At 42.2% G+C, this 17286-nt stretch overlaps 1 protein-coding gene across 1 annotated transcript in view; it reads left to right on the top strand.

The window, feature by feature from the left end:
* The window catches only part of LOC137412369 (ankyrin repeat and death domain-containing protein 1A), a 145099-nt gene that overhangs the window by 34350 nt on the left and 93463 nt on the right, over positions 1-17286 (top strand). Inside the window, exons 5-7 of the mRNA XM_078781859.1 lie at positions 4304-4408; positions 4518-4616; positions 4719-4817. Coding sequence (XP_078637985.1) covers positions 4304-4408; positions 4518-4616; positions 4719-4817 — 303 coding nt within the window. The remainder of the gene's footprint in view (positions 1-4303; positions 4409-4517; positions 4617-4718; positions 4818-17286) is intronic.

Raw genomic sequence — 17286 nt, 5'->3', positions numbered from 1 at the left:
AAATGAATAACAATAAGTATTCCATTTATAAATGGCGTCAGGAAGGGCATCCGGCCATAAAAAAACATTGCCTCAAACAGGGAACCATGATTGTCATGGGGCCCGCAAAGCTAACCCCCACTCTAGCAGGGAAAAATGGCCTTAAAACGATCATTCATATATTTTCATTCATATTCCATTTATAAATGGGAAGCCATAATTATTTAAATAAAATAATCTAAGTGTTTATTTCCCTGAGGTGTACAAAGTGGCAAACTCACCAGTGTTGTCAATTGTTGTTGTTGTGAGTTCATTATTTAAATTCAAATTCAAAAAATTCAAAAAAAAATTATAATTCAAAAAAAAGTTCAAATCAGTGTTGTCATTTCATTCTCGTGATCATGCAGACGGGCTAGTTTCCCTCAGGTTGTTTCAAGCAATTCAATAGACACAAATTGTTAGTGCAGTTGAACTTTAGGAAAGCGAGTGAATTAAGTCAAGAGTGTATTTTTGCCCCATATTTTCTGAAAAGTTCAGTTCCACTGAATGCTCATAGCTCTCAAAAGAATTGCGTATTCGAGATAACCTGATGGTCACTCGCACAGAGAAACATTACCTCCGCCACCAAAGGTGGTTGTGTTTATGGTTTCACCCCTGTCTGTTTGTTTTTCTGTCTGTTTGTCTGTGAACAAGATATCTCAAAAAGTTATGGATGGATTCGGAAAAACCTGGTGGAGAGGTTGCGTATGTGGAGAGGACAAGGAAGAATTGATTCAATTTTGGTGAAGATCCAGATCAGAGAATTTTTAAAGTGCTTCTTCACCATTGAGAGATTTGACGAAAATTGACATATATATATATATATATATACATATATAATATATTTTTAGAAGTTATGCACGAGTTATGACTAAAGTTGGTGGATGATTTGGGTTGGTGACAAGAACAAGCCGATTAGATTTTGGTTCAGATCCGGCCTATTAGTGGAATACAAAACATAAACTGTTCAGCCTGGTGGAGGTATGCGCTCAACCAAGTGCCCTTCTAGTTCGGCATGGTTTTGGAAACCTACAGAAAACTCATTGCCATGTTGGATTTCCATGGAAATTTTTATGAAATTAAACTCAAATACTGTACAACACTTTGAGCATTGCTTTATTGTGAAAATTGCCATTGGGATGAAAATCTACACTCAAAAGTAATATGTTTCGTGACATTCCCTTCAACAACAACAATAGCAGGCATTTTAAGGCCATTTTCCCTACTAGAGCGGGGGTTAGCCTTGCGGCCCCCATGACAATCTTCTCCATTTTGCCCTATTTTCTGCATCTCCCCTTGTTAACCCCCTTGCCCGCATTTCTTCTTCCACCATCTTTAGCCAAGTCTTTCTCGGTCTTCCCCGTCCTCGACTTCCTTCTACATTCATTTCCATCACTCTTCTCAGCCAGTCACTTTCATCCTTCCTCAACACATGACTAAACCATCTCAACCTGTTTCTCTTCACAGCATCCATCACAGCCTCTATTCCCATCATCTTTAGCAATTCATCATTTGTCTTCCTCTCTCTCAACGATACTCTGCACATCCACCGAACCATTCACATTTCCACCCTTTTTTTTTTTTTTTTCTATACTATACAAGATCGAGGCTCGTGGAAGAGCTAACATTGATCACAAAAAGACAAACTGACACATAAAACATAAAACGTATGATAAAGGGAGTGGGGAGACAAGATGGAGAGCAGGGACATCGGGAGATCTGTAGGAGGGAGAGGGCTTGGGGGGAGGAGGCATGTGAAGGGGGGGGGGGGGGGGGTGGGGGAAGCCTTCGTTGCCTTCCAGCCTTCCAGTTCCAGCAGTTCCAGTTCCAGCTTCAAGTTCCAGCCTTGGTTGCTGCTCTACGTTCATTACCCATGTCTCGCTCCCATAAATCATAACACTTCTCACACATGCAGCATACACCTTTCCCTTCAGCTTCAACGACACTCCCCTCCTCGTCAGCACGCCACTCAGTTCCCGAAACTTCTTCCATGCACATCTCACTCCAGCAACCATTGCCGTGTCTGATCCACCTTCTCCATTCAACGTGTCTCCGAGGTAGCAAAATGTTTTCACACCTTCCAGCTTCACACCATCTCCAAGATCCAACTCAACATTTCCTCCATCTGCAGCTCCCTCTGTGCACACCTTGAACTTGAATGTAGCTGCCACACTGGTTAATGACCCTCTCAAACCACTACATTTTTGATGAACCCACTCTGCGCACATTGTACATTGAATGGAGTTCACTCCGACACCCTTCCTGCACACAGCACACGGCCACTTTCCAGTTCTTTCCACCTCACCACGTGCTTTACCACTTGCCATCACCTTCGTCTTTCCGATATTCACCTTCACACCTTTTGTCTCCATTCATTCCTTCCACTTGTTCATCTTCTCCTTCAGTCCATCCATACTTTCTGCAATCAACACCAGATCATCTGCATACAACAACTCCCATGGTAAACCCTCCTTTACGTTCTGAGCCAGCACTTCCATCACAGCTACAAATAGTAGTGGACTTAGTACCGACCCCTGATGCACTCCCACCTTCACCTCAAACTCACCACTGTTCCGGTCCTTCATCCTTACAGCTGTGCACACTCTTTCGTACATTGCCATCACTACTCTGATCAACCATTCCTCCACTCCTAACTTCCTCAATGCCAATATCACTACTTCACGTGGAACCCTATCGAATGCTTTCAACAAATGATCAACAAATCAAAATGATAAAAATCATCAATGATCAACAAATGATCAAAATGATCAACAAACCAAAGAAACAACTTCTTCTCCTTCTCCATGTACTTCTCCTGCAACTGCCTCACAATAAAAAGCACGTCTGTCGTTCCTCTTCCTGGCATAAATCGAAACTGCATTTAGTCTATCTTCACTTTCTTCCTTATCCTCCTCTCCAACACCCTTTCCAATACCTTCATTCCATGCTCCAATAACTTTATCGCTCGATACGAGCCACAGTCCAGAGGGTCACCTTTCCCCTTGTATGGAGGGACGAGGGTCCTCAGTTCCCAATCCACTGGAATGTGGCCTTCTTTCACCACCAGATTACAGATCTCTGTCATTCTCTTCACACCCCAACTTCCTGCTGCCTTCAACATATCTCCCACAATTCCTGTCAGCCCTCCCAATTTTCTACTCTTCATTGCTTTTATCGCTTCCTCAACTTCCTTCTCGGTTATCTTCACTGCCGGTCCTAAAACTGGGTTACTCTCTATGTTGCCATCCCATTCATTCTCTGCATTCAACAGCATTTCCATATATCTTTTCCATCTTCCTTTAATTCCATCTGGGTCCACAACGATTTGTCCCACTTCATCCTTCAAGCAACTCACCCCCATCACATCGCACCTCTCTTTCGCTATCTGCTTTGCAATCCTGAATACCGCTCTCTGACCCTCTTCCGAATCCAAGCGTTCTCCGAACATTTTCCTTCATGCCGCCTGCGCCTTTGCTACCTCTTTCTTTGCAGCAATGTTTTTTCTTTTGTCTTTGTGTGTCAGCAATGTGTCAATTGCGTCAATTGTCAGAAATTGTGTCAGCAATGCCTTTCTTTGCAGCAACACAATGTTTCGTGACATTCCCTTCAATGGATCAAAATGTTCAGCGGATGTTATTTTTTAACAAATAATTGCTGCATCTTATTGTTTACAATAATTGCTTACAAATAATTGCTTAAAGTCATTGCCAATCATATTTGGCATCCATGTTGAAACTGTAGCCAATAACCCTCATTGACCATAGCTGTTTGCAACTGGGAATACAATGTAAATTTTTGTTTTTTGCTGCACATTCAATATCCTATCTTATAAGTACAAATAAGCCTGGTGTTGGCTTAGCGGTTAGGGTGCCGGCGTGGGATCCTAGGATCCTGGGTTCGAATCCTGGTCGATCGCTGAATTAACGCCAGGGGGGTTGACTCAGCCTGTCATCCTTCCGAGGTCGGCAAATTGAGTACCAGCTTGCTGGGATGAATGATCACGGTGTGTACCCCGATTTAGAATAGGTACACCGTATCCCTGCACATCGTAAGAGCGTGACCAAGGGTTGGCGTCAGGAAGGGCATCCGGCCATAAAAACATTGCCTCAAACAGGGAACCATGATTGTCATGGGGCCCGCAAGGCTAACCCCCGCTCTAGCGGGGAAAATGGCCTTAAAACGATCATTCATTCATTCATTCATAAGTACAATATTTTGCTTCTGATGACAATGTGCAGCACATTTTCACTGACACATCATCATGTCTCCTCGACCATTTTGGTAGAATGGCCTCAACATTTTCCACTGCGCAGCACAAAAAGGAAGCGTTGACATTTTGCAGTTCATCATCGAAAATTTTGAAAACCTTTCGCTTGATAAACCTGATAAGGTAAGCAGGAAGTTTCATCACATCTTTATAACTCCCTAAAGTTTTCTGTTTGTAAATTGGTGTAAAAATGTTTTAAATTATTTATTGTTGTTTTGTTTTTCTCCTGAAGTCGAATCAAACGGCAACACACCTGGCTGCAGAACATGGGTTTGCAGAAACGGTTGCCTACCTGATCAGCTGTGGTGCTTCCTGTAACATCACTGATAACGTGTGTTGAAACTACATCTAATTCGACATTACAATCTCTGTTATGTCACCTATTTTTGCTTAAAATGACTTGATTGAAAATAAACTTGCCATCTCCATGCAGGAGGGAAACTTGCCTTTACACATGGCTACAAGGAAAGGGCATCTTGATGCCATTCGAGAAATTGTAACAAAAACGCGTGACATCAATGCAAAAAACTCGGTAAGTAATTATTTTATAAACATATATATATATATACATGTGACCGTAATGTTTATTGGGTCCTTATGGACCATTATGCCTCTGAGTGACATTTGGGATTTGCTCTCAAAGTGTGTAAAATCCTCCAATGTCTAGGCATCTCAAACAACCTCTGTCAGTTTAGCCTCCTATGGGCTTTCTCGTGGCAGGGTTGTTTTCACTAATGGGTGTACAGGTGAAAGGTGAATCACTGTCACCTTAAAACCAGTTGCTTTGGGAAGATGGTGCTTATTAGTCTTGATAGGCAGCTCATCTAGGAGAAGGAAACTCTGAATCCAAACCCGCCCCTCCCTTGCGGTTTGGGTGTTGAAACCAAAGGCTATGGGTTTAACGGGGATAAAAACACCAATCCTTCTTAAATGAGGTGGCCTTTGCATGTGTTAACACTTGGGCCACCTTTGGGCAAGGTGTAATTCCCCATTTTATCCATTTATCATTTATGGCCGCATGGCCTTGTTGGTAGGCAGAGGATTCTCTTATGGAGAACAATGGCCAGGATCACCCATCTAGTAAAGCCACTGCCTGAAAAAGGCAATGGCAAACAAGCCAAGGCCATGATGCCAGATGATGAGACCCCCAGGTGTGAAAGCACCCAAATGGCTACTGGAGAAGAACAAATTGTTTTTATGAGTAAGACTGATCGTTATGATGGGACTGGATCAAACTCACAAGGAAATGCAGTTGCTATGGTCGCCAGAACTGAAAGTTGAACTCTAAGCCTCTGAGACGTTCAAAAAATTGGGACATGGAATGTAAGGTGAATGAATCATGGAAAGTTAGATGTACTAAAGAGAGAGATGGAGAGGACAATACCTAAAAGTTTGGGGATAAGTGAACTTAGATGGACTGGTTTGGGGCTGTTTCAATCTGACGATTACAAAGTGTTCTTTTCTTGTCATGAAACCTGTAAAAGAAATGGAGTGACAGTGTTTTGCAATAAGAAGAGGGGAGGGTCAGTACTGGGATATAACCCAGTCAATGATAGGTTAATATCCGTGAGATTGAAAGGACATCCAGGGAATACCACCATCATTCGCATATATGCTCCAAATTCAGCAGCAGATGAAGAATATGTAGAGGAGTTTTATGAGAAGTTTCAGGAACTGCTAGAACAGGTAACTAAAGAAGATGTTTTAATGATTGTGGGAGACTGGAATGCAAAAGTTGGAGAAGCAGGAGCACCAGCGATTGCAGGAAGCACGGACTTTGTATTCAAAATGAGCCAGGAGAGATAAAACTGGAGTTCTTTGTGGAAAATGATCTTGTAAAATTGCAAACACATGGTTCAAACATGGTTCAAACAACTGAACTTAACACATGGACTCCACTTGATGGGCAACATAGAAATCAGGTTCACTATATTATAATCAACAGAATATCTAGAAGTGCTGTGCAATCTGCCAATACTCTGTCAAGTGTAGGCTGTGTGACTGGTCATGAATTCCTTGTGGCAAAACTAGCAGTCAAATTGAGAAAGATGAAAAACTAGAGCAATGCGACTGTGTCGCCAATATGCCTCCGCATGTGACGGGTATATGACCTCGTTTTCTGTCCTAACAATAAACAAGTTTGATTTAAATCCCTTCAGTTGTTTTTAAGTATCACATTTTCACCAGACAGGACAGGTTTCACATCGATCAGTGAAGCGGTTTTGGAGAAGGGATTTTTTTTTAAATATCATCTTTAAAGGTAATATGGCTGCCACACCACGTGGCATATGACCGGAAAAATGTACACTCTGCATATGTATGGGTAGTGGATCACGTTTGTGAAGTTTCGTGTTGTTCGGATAAGGTTTGTTTTCCTATCCAAGATGGCTGCCAAACCACGTGACCTACGATGTCATAATTTTCAAACTATATGCAAAAATGGTGTTAGATGACACTTGTAAAATTTCGCATCGATAGGGTAAACGGTTTCAGAGATAAAATTATTTAATATTTTCCTTCAATCCAATATGGCTGCCACACCATGTGACCATTTATGTTTTTGTGATCATCTTTTAATCGCCATGCCTAGTCAATGACGCATGTTAAAGTTGGGAGTTAATCGATTTGTTGGTTTGGGAGAAGATGTTTTTTAAAGGTTTTAGATTAAATCCAATATGGCTGTCAAACCATGTGACCTAAGATGTCATAAATGTAATATTTCAATAAAAATGGGTCAGGTGCATGCAATTTCAGATTTTTAGGATAAGGCATTTGATTAAAACATTTTTGGCTGCTATACCACTTCACCGATGATGTCATCATCAGCATGGTTTTATTCCTCATTGGGAGTACTTGACAATGTGCCAACTTTTTAATTTTTCCATTCAGCGGTTTCTGAGAAAATGTTTTTAATTATTTGCGTTTAATCCAAGATGGCTGCCATACCACGTGACCTATGACGTCACAATTATAATAAAAACATTATGCATGGGTGTCACTCCTACCCTGAACGTTTCGTCTCAACCGGACATATGGTTGCTGAGAAAAACGAGGTTTAGCCCGTACGGACGGACGGACGGACAACCCGCAAACATAATGTCTCCGGCCATCTTCAGGGGCGGAGGCATAAAAATCAAAAACTTCAACCAGATATGGTCATGAAACCATATCTAAACAATATGCGATAAAGTTATAAAACTGTTTTGCAGAGATTGACTTGGTTGACAGAATGACGGACAAATTGTGGCAAGAGGTTGAACACATTGTAAAAGAAGAGGCCAAAAACAACAAGGCTAAATGGTTGTCAGAAGAGGAAGCAAATATTTTAGACAAAAGCGAGATGAAAAGCAAAGGCACATCCAGAGAGGACATGAAGCAGCTAAATGTCGACTTCCAATTGCAATATAGGGAAGACAAATACAACTTGAACGGCACTCGGTAGAGCGCATACACCTCCGCCAGGCTGAACAGTTTACGTTTCTTATCCCAATTATACACCGGATATGCATCAAGACCTTAACCAAAATCTAATTTGTTTGTTCTTGTCATCTAACCAACTCGTCCACCAAGTTTTGTCATAATCCTTCCACAACTTTTTGAAATATGCGATATAGCGCTTTGGACCCTTTTCTCAATGGTGAAGAATCACTTAAAACTGAAAAAAAAAATTCTCTAATCCGGATCTTCAACAAAATCTCATCAATTTGTCCTTGTCACAGAACCAACCTGTTCGCCAAGTTTTGTCATAATCCTTCCACAACTTTTTGAAATATCATGCTTTGGACTTTGGACCCTTTTGGTCCAAATATATCGCTTTGGACCCTTTTCTCAATGGTGAAGAATCACTTAAAATATATATATAATAAAACCGTGTCCGGATCCGGATCTTCACCAAAATCGAATCAATTTGTCCTTGTGTCGCATCCAACCTGTCGACTAAGTTTCGTCTGAATAGGTCCACAACCTTTTGAGATATTGTGCTCTATATCGTTTTGCCCTATCTCTCAATGGTGAAGAATCACTTAAAAATTAAAAAATATTCTCCAATCCGGATCTTCAACAAAATCTCATCAATTTGTCCTCGTCACAGAACCAACCTGTTCGCCAAGTTTTGTTTGAATCCATGCATAACTTTTTGAGATATTCAGCTCACAGACAAACAATAAAGATGTTGTGCATAGCATAAATACTTGTGAAATCAAAATAAACAATCATTGTGATGGAAACAGCAATTTTTTGTAATTTTGAAATTTCACCTACCAGGTGTTTTACATAATGGAATGTTGTGTATGACATACTTGGTGGATACATTTTAGATTTGCTGTCTAATAGATGTTTCACATGTTTTGGATGGCAATGACCTTGACCTTTGACCAATTTTGACAACATTTTATTCACACTAACGCATTACCAATAGAGTGATTGTGTCATCCCCTACAGTGACACACACACACACACACACACACACACACACACACGCTAATGGAGGTGGATACTTTGAGACCAGGTAGATCTCCGTTCCATCTCCTGGGGCCCACCCACGTGTGTGGATAGCAGGCAAAAACGACTTGCATGGTGTGTGTGCACAGGGGTCTAAAGTGTCCAAAGAGGGTTTAATGGGTCTACAGGTGTAAAATGTCTAAGGGTCAAGGGGTCTATGTGGTCTAAAGGTTGTTAAGGTTTTCTGGAGTCTAAGGGGTTTAAAGGGTCTTAAATGATCTAAAAGGGTCTAAAGAGGTATGAAAAGCTTATGGGGTCTAAAGGTGTAAACGCTCTCATCATCTACATGTTTAAAAGGTACGTTCCAATAGTCCGTAATTAATAGACAAGATAAGGTAAGGAAGAAGATTGAAAGTTTTGAAATGTGGTGTTGGAGATGAATGTTAGAAATTCCAAGGACTGCAAGAATAACAAACAAATCCGTGCTTGAATAAATAACACCACCATGTACTTTAAAAGTGCCGATGCCAAAACAGAAAGTGTCATGCTTTGGACACATCAAACATGCAGAAAACGAAACTTTGGAGAAGTCAATCATGCTGGGTATGTTTGAGGAAAGAAGAGGAAGAGGCAGACCTTGTAAGTGCTGGATGGATGGGGTAATGGCGGCAACCAAGCTGTTTCTGCCAAGCTTCAGGGAGCAGGTGCACTGGTGCAGGATAGGCATGTTTGGATAAATCTGATCATGAATGTCACCAGAGGTCAGAAACGACTTGTCTGAACTTGATCATGTTTGTTTGAGGCTACATGTTGATTGTAAAAGTAGAGTGCAGTATAAAGGTGAGTCATTAAAATTATTGTCGTCAATATTGCAGTTCGATTTTACAGTTCATGGGAAGAACACGAGTGTTCCGGGAAGTTCTCGGTGCTTCCAGATATGGAACGATCGAACAGTAATGATCAGTTTCTGACTCTGTGTGCTTTTGGAACCGTCTCAGATTTACGAGTGGTTTGTTGGAGGGAGGAGCTTTCAGGAATGTTAAGTCGTAAAGCAGATGGAGCAATCAGATTAAAGAGCAATACGCCATTTGCATAACTGTGTAGAGTGTCGTGCCAGTATGTTTGAGTATGACTTGTATATTATTGTTTAATTAAACGGATTTGGACATTTCCAGACTGCTGGTTGGACATCATTTGATCAAAGGACCCAGTTTTTGGTGACAGTGTCATCCAGCTATTACGTACAGTGCATTCAGAAAGTATTCAGACCCCTTCACTTTTTCACATTTTGTTATGTTGCAGCCTTATGCTGAAATCGTTTAAATTCCTTTTTTCCCCTCATCAATCTACACTCAATACCCCATAATGACAAAGAGAAAACAGGATTTTAGAAAGTTTTGCAAATTTATTGAAAAGAAAAATCTGAAATATCACATTTACATAAGTATTCAGACCCTTTGCTATGACACTTGAAATTTAGCTCAGGTGCCTCCCATTTCTCTTGATCATCTCTGAGATGTTTCTACACATTGATTGGAGTCCACCTGTGGTAAATTCAATTGATTGGACATGATTTGGAAAGGCACACACCTGTCTATATAAGGTCTCACAGCTGACAATACATATCAGACAAAAACCAAGCCATGAGATCGAAGGAACTGCCTGCAGAGATCAGAGACAGGATTGTGTCGGGGCACAGATCTGTGGAAACCCACAAAAAAAATTCTGCTGCATTGAAGGTTCCCAAGAGCACAGTGGCCTCCATAATTCTTAAATGGAAGAAGTTTGGAATAACCACGACTCTTCCTAGAGCTGGCCGCCCGGCCAAACTGAGCAATTCGGGGAGAATGGCCTTGGTAAGAGAGGTGACCAAGAACCCGATGGTCACTCTGGCTGAGCTCCAGAGATCCTGTGTTCAGATGGGGAGAAACTTCCAGAAGGACAACCATCACTGCAACACTCCGCCGATCTGGGCTTTATGGCAGAGTGGCCAGACGGAAGCCTCTCCTCAGTGAAAGACACATGAAAGCCCAGAGAATCTTGTTTCTCACAGTCTGAGAGTCCTTTAGGTGCTTTTTTGCAAACTCCAAGCGGGCTTTCATGTGTCTTTCACTGAGGAGAGGCTTCCGTCTGGCCACTCTGCCATAAAGCCCAGATCGGCGGAGTGTTTCAGTGATGGTTGTCCTTCTGGAAGTTTCTCCCCATCTGAACACAGGATCTCTGGAGCTCAGCCAGAGTGACCATCGGGTTCTTGGTCACCTCTCTTACCAAGGCCTTCTCCCCCGATTGCTCAGTTTGGCCGGGCGGCCAGCTCCAGGAAGAGTCTTCGTTGTTCCAAACTTCTTCCATTTAAGAATTATGGAGGCCACTGTGCTCTTGGGAACCTTCAAATGCAGAAGAGATTTTCTGTAGGCTTCCCCAGATCTGTGCCTCGACACAATCCTGTCTTTAAGCTCTGCAGGCAGTTCCTTCGACCTCATGGCTTGGTTTTTGCTCTGATATGCATTGTCAGCTGTGAGACCTTATATAGACAGGTGTGTGCCTTTCCAAATCATGTCCAATCAATTGAATTTACCACAGGTGGACTCCAATCAAGGTGTAGAAACATCTCAAAGATGATCAAGAGAAATGGGAGGCACCTGAGCTAAATTTCAAGTGTCATAGCAAAGGGTCTGAATACTTAGGTAAATGTGATATTTCAGTTTTTTCTTGTTAATAAATTTGCAGAATTTTCTAAAATCCTGTTTTCTCTTTGTCCTTATGGGGTATTGAGTGTAGATCGATGAGGGAAAAAATGAATTTAAACGATTTCCGCATAAGGCTTCAACTTAACAAAATGTGAAAAAAGTGAAGGGGTCTGAATACTTTCTGAATGCATTGTGAATGAATGAATGAATGAATGAATGATCGTTTTAAGGCCATTTTCCCTGCTCGAGCAGGGGTTAGCCTTGCGGGTCCCATGACAATCATGGATCCCTGTTTTGAGGCAATGTTTTTATGGCCGGATGCCCTTCCTGACGCCAACCCTTGGTCGCCTCTTACGATGCGCAGGGATGCGGTGTACCTATTCTAAATCGGGGTACACACCGTGATCATTCTTCCCAGCAAGCTGGTACTCAATTTGCCGACCTCGGAAGGATGACAGGCTGAGTCAACCCCCCTGACGTTAATTCAGCGATCGACCGGGATTCGAACCCAGGATCCTAGGATCCCAAGCCGGCACCCTAACCGCTAAGCCAACACCATCTTCTGAATGCCCTGTATAAAACAAATATGGCAGAATTTTTATACTCCTCCTTATTTTTTTTTCTTTGTATACCAAGTCGAGGCTCGTGTAAGAGCTAACACATAAAACATATAATAAAGGGATCGGGAGACAAGAAGGGGAGAGAGAGGGAAGCACAACAATTAGTAGAGAACAGGGACATCAGGAGATCTGTGGAAGGGAGAGGGCTAGGGTGGTTACACAGGATAAACAAGATGGACACTACAGGGGATTTCCGTAAAGAAAACGGAATTTGAAGGAGGTGGATTTGGGGTGGATCAACGGGGGTAGAAAAGATCAAGGTTTTGGATGGGGGAAGATAAGAGATGGTGGTGAACAGCTGTTTTAAAGACCTGGATGGAGGAGTGTGATTAAAGAGAGTGTGGGAGTTTGTTCCAGAGGCGGGAAAAAGAGGAATGAAAGAGTGAAGGTGAGACAGGGAGTCTTGGTTTTGGCAGAAGAGGGTTGATGGCAGATCTTGTGCGACCTGTAGGAATATTTGGAGGACAGAGCAGGAGGTGCAAGGGTGGATAGGAGTCGGTAGAAGACAGAAAAACCGCCATCCTGCCTGCAATGAGAGAGTGAAAGGCTCTCAGAATCAGCTTCATCACGGGAGATTCCAATGATTCTGAAAGCTTTGGTTTCTGCAGCGTGAAGCCGAGCCAGGTGTGAGGCAGGAGCACCGGCCCAGAGGGGAGAACAGTATTCCATTGAGCTGTGGATGAAAGCCTTGTATGTGGTGAGGAGCTCAGGTGTGCCAAGGGAGGACTTCGCACGACGGAGGATGCCCAGTCGGCGACTGGCTTTGGAGGCCAGCTTGGAAATGTGGTTTTCCCAGGAAATATAATGGTAGATAGTGAGATCTAAAATCTTGAGTGACAACTTCTTCCTGAGGATTGTTGAGAAAGTAGACGGGAGGGTTTTCGAGACGGTCTTTTGGGAGAGACATAGTAAGCGTCTGAGATTTGTCGGGATTGAAAGACATGTTCCATTTGTTTCACCAGTTTGTGATTTTGTCCATGTCTGCCGAGAGTGAAGAGCCTGCTGCCTGCCGATCGGAGGGTTGAGATATAGCCAGCCACACGTTGACTACGGCCGGAGAGGAAGTACGCGAGCCATGAGTGGAGATTTCCATGGATACCATAGGAGGAGAGTTTGGTGAGCAGAGCGGGGTGCCAGACCGTATCGAAGGCACGTGATATGTCAAGGGAGACAGGTCTGATTTCCTGTTTGGCATTGAGGACCTCCATCCATTGTTGAGACAGCAGAAGCAGCATGTCCAGAGTAGAGTGACCTGGTCTGAATCCAAATTGATGAACGGAGATCAAGCCATTGGAGAAGAAGAAGGATTTCATATCAGAAGCGATGGTCGATTCCATGACCTTGCTGATGATTGGGAGCAGGCTGATTGGTCTGTAGTTTGCAAGGATCTGTTTTTGCACCTTTTTGTTGTTGGAAAGGAATTGTTGCGGCCATGATGTTTAAATTTTCTCTCTCGGTTTATCTTTTCTTTGTAGTGTAGGGGCATTATTTATTGCAGGAAAATGTTTTCCCAAAGGTTTTTCCTTCTATCCCTGGGCATCCCACACTCCCTATTGTCATCTCTCTCTCCCTCACCCTCTCTCTCTCTCATTCTCTCTTGTCCTCTTGCTTTTCTCAATTTAAATTTTCTTTTTTTAGCCACCTGTATGCATATACGTTAAATAATTGGCCCTTGTGTTCCAATACCTTGTATGGAAATAGCATCCTCCTTTGCACAATAATTCAGCTTTTATCTTGAAATATGACCATATCCGAGTAAACCCAGAAAATTGAATAAATATATTGTGACATGTAATTACAGTCCACTACTCAGATAGCTCAGAGGTAGCTTTCCTGCCTTTCATTTGTCTAATCTGGATTTGATTCCCAGTACAATATAATCTCACTGAATAAACTCATCTTTGTGTTTCAGTGGCAGGCCATTGAATCAAAAAATATCGTCATTATGAAGGGGACATTCTACCTTCTGTTCCATCTGCTACTATTCGCTTGTGAATGTTGCTGTACCCCCAGTGCCTTATGGAAAGAGCATGCTATTGTGTGCTGATGCCTTGTCAACATTTAAAACTCTTGACCTGGACTCCTGCTGAAAATTAAATAGCTAAACCATCCATACACCCTCCATGCCAAGAACTTTGGCAGCACACTATCCTCAGGACGAAACTCGAACTTGCTTTGAAGCAATTAACTCGTGATGTTGGTCATAAGTAAATTCTTTAGATGTTGATATCAAGTTATTCCCCATCGCACGTCAAGTCTCACGAATCACCTTCAAGCCTTTGCCTCCATTTTCTCCCTTCTGTGAAATTTCCTCCCCGAGTCCATCCAATCTTGCTATTCCGTTTTTGTCCCCTGTCGCACCGCGGAGCGAAAGGGGGACTATGGTTTTCCCCTCCGTCAGTGTGTCCGTCCATCCGTCCGTGCGTGCGGGTGGGTGTGCGTGCGTGCGTACGTGCGTGCGTAAGCAAAGGACCGAATTCTAATTTGGTGTGTGGGTGCAACCCACAAAATCCAAGATAACCGCCGCCATGTATGTCTGATGCCATGTATGTCTGAACCTTGTGAGCGGAATATCTTGAAAAATAAGCGAAGTACCAGCTTCTAATCTGGTGTGTGGGTGTATCGAGGCATAAGGAACAACGCTATTGAAAATTGGGTCGCCACGTCAAAATCCAAGATGGCCACCACCATATATATGTCTGAACCTTGTGAGCGAAATATCTTGAAAAATAAACGAACGACTAACTTCTAATCTGGTGTGTGGGTGTATCTACGCAGAAGGGAGAACGCCATTGAAAATTGGGTCGCCAAGTCAAAATCTAAGATGGCCGCCTTGCGTCTTCCACTTTGTCAACTCGCATCACTTCATCGACGGGGGACCTAGGCGTAATGCTTGTTTTCTTTAAAGTGGCAACCCACTGCTATCTGGTCTTGTCAGTCCAATGATCTTTGCCATTCTTGCTGAGCTTTCCCTTCTGCATACCTGTAACACTGCATTTGCCGTGTTTGTTGGCTGGCCTTTGGAATGCTTGACTGTCTTTGACTGTCCATGGCCCTTCTTCTTGTACTGCATGATTGGTAGTCCTTTGCTTGTGGTCCTTGTCAGTTCATTTGCTTCTCACCTTCTGTATAGCTTTTCTGTAGCCAACAGTCTCGAGATTAAAACAAGCTTTCTGAGTATTGTGCTGCAATACATGTCCCCTACCAAAGTTCAAAGTGCCATAACTTCGTCAAAAATGATCGAATATGCAAATTTATGCATGGTTGATGCTGGTTTTCAAACTTGATCTGAGGTATGCTGAGACACGTGTGTCACGCTTTGCCTCATTGATAAGCCCGCAAGGTCGCTCCGTTGAGCGGCCTGCACGTATTGCACTGTGTGAATTATATAAATTATTACCAACTCACGGTCTGAGGTACTAGCGATTCAAGAGATATCCATTTTTTTATGGCATGTTGGAGAAGCCAATGCGAGGTTTCTTCTTCCTCAGCTTGTCACAACTCTGTCAAATGCGATCGAGTTAAAAAAGTCAGAATTTGACCAAATCTGTTTTATTCGTTTGTTAATATACCTCAGCTATTGACAAATCTTAAATTAGAATTTTATTTGAGGTTAAAATGACCGCGACAGGTCGTGTCCAACGATGCTTTCAGTCTGTACATGTGATAAATAATTAAATCCGCACACTTGACGCCTCTTCTTCTTCACGCAATAACAACTTCTAGCTTCCAGACCGTACATCCAATCATCTTGAGATTTTGCACACTTGTTACTCGTCATGACGTCTACTATAGTATGAAGTTTCACGTCGATCAATAAAGCGATTCAAGAGATATCCATTTTTAAAATATTTTCGTTTAATTAACGATATCTGCCAAACCACGTGAGCTATCGCAAATTCCAAAAGGACATTTTAGTAGACTGACATGCGGAACAGATCTGTGAAGTTTCCCCTCGATTGGATCAAAAATGAGAGAGCAGCTCGGTTTTAAAGGTTCATGCTTAAAAACGTCATAACTCTGAAACCATGTGATGCATGACGTCATGCTCGCTGACTTTTTTGTTCGTCATGGGTATGCGATTCTGCCTGCAAAGTTTGGCCTCGATCTGTTCAGCCGTTGCAGAGAAAAAGGGGTTTTCGTGTTTTCACGAAAAACAATATGGCGCCCGAACCACGTGACCTGTAACGTCATAATTACCATTAAAATATTCTACAGACCGAGTCCCTCCTATGGTGAAAATTTGATCTCAATCGGCCCTATTATTGCAGAGAAAATCTTTTTTAAAGGAAATTAAAACTTAAAATGGCATTGAGTTAAGGATCATCAGAATTATCAGAATTCCCAAAGTTCAAAGTGCCATAACTTTGTGAAAAATGATCGAAACGTCGTGAAGTTCGAACTTGATCTGTAACTTATCATGAGAAAACGATGTGCCAAATTTTAAATCATTAGCATTAAGCGTTCAGAAAAAAAGTCCGGAAAACTGTTCTTTGCGTGACGGACTGACGGACTGAGGGACTGAGGGACGGCGTGCAAACCTGTAGTCCCCTCCGGTGTACACCGGTAGGGGACTAATAAGACATGAAAGCTAACAAAATTCAAGGTAGTACGACGGTGTGTTGAAAAGTAATGCCTCCTATTCTTTTTCTCCAAACAGGAAAAGATATTCAAATGAAACAAAGTGCACTTCGCACATTAGTTGTTTCAGACCACTGGTTGTGAAGTTTTATGATTCTGACACTAGATGTCTCAGTGCTGTCAGACAAGATGGACTGATTGGGATGACTGTAGACTGACTGTAGATAATTGACTGTACTAGTGGACCCGTTGGTCCATTTGACTTTTTTTTTTATTGGTCTATTTAATGTAGGAATTCATGGTTATCATTTTGATAAATTTCACTACTATTATTATTGTTGCTAATATTACTATTAATTAATATATGCTTCGTTATAATGCTAGAATTTTCTTTGTTATTACTCCCGCCAGGGAGTAATGCATTCGATCGTGTCCGTCCGTCCGTGTGTGTGTCCGTTCGTCCGTATGTTCGCGTGTTTGTGAATAAGATATCTGGAAAAGTTCTGAACGGATTTGGATGAAAGTTGGTGGGATGATTGCCCTTGGGAAAGGAAGAATTGATTAGTTTTTGGTGAAGCTCAGGATATTATTCCGGATCCAGGAAAAAATTTTGGGGAATTTTTTTTTCTGTTTTACTGCATTAAACTTTTATTCTTATTCTTAAATGATGTTT

The sequence above is a fragment of the Myxine glutinosa genome, chromosome 7 (assembly GCF_964187855.1).
Source record: "Myxine glutinosa chromosome 7, kmMyxGlut1.1, whole genome shotgun sequence".
Lineage (NCBI taxonomy): Eukaryota > Metazoa > Chordata > Myxini > Myxiniformes > Myxinidae > Myxine > Myxine glutinosa.
The sequence above is the reverse complement of the archived record's forward strand: the minus strand, read 5'-3'. Positions and strand labels throughout refer to the sequence as shown.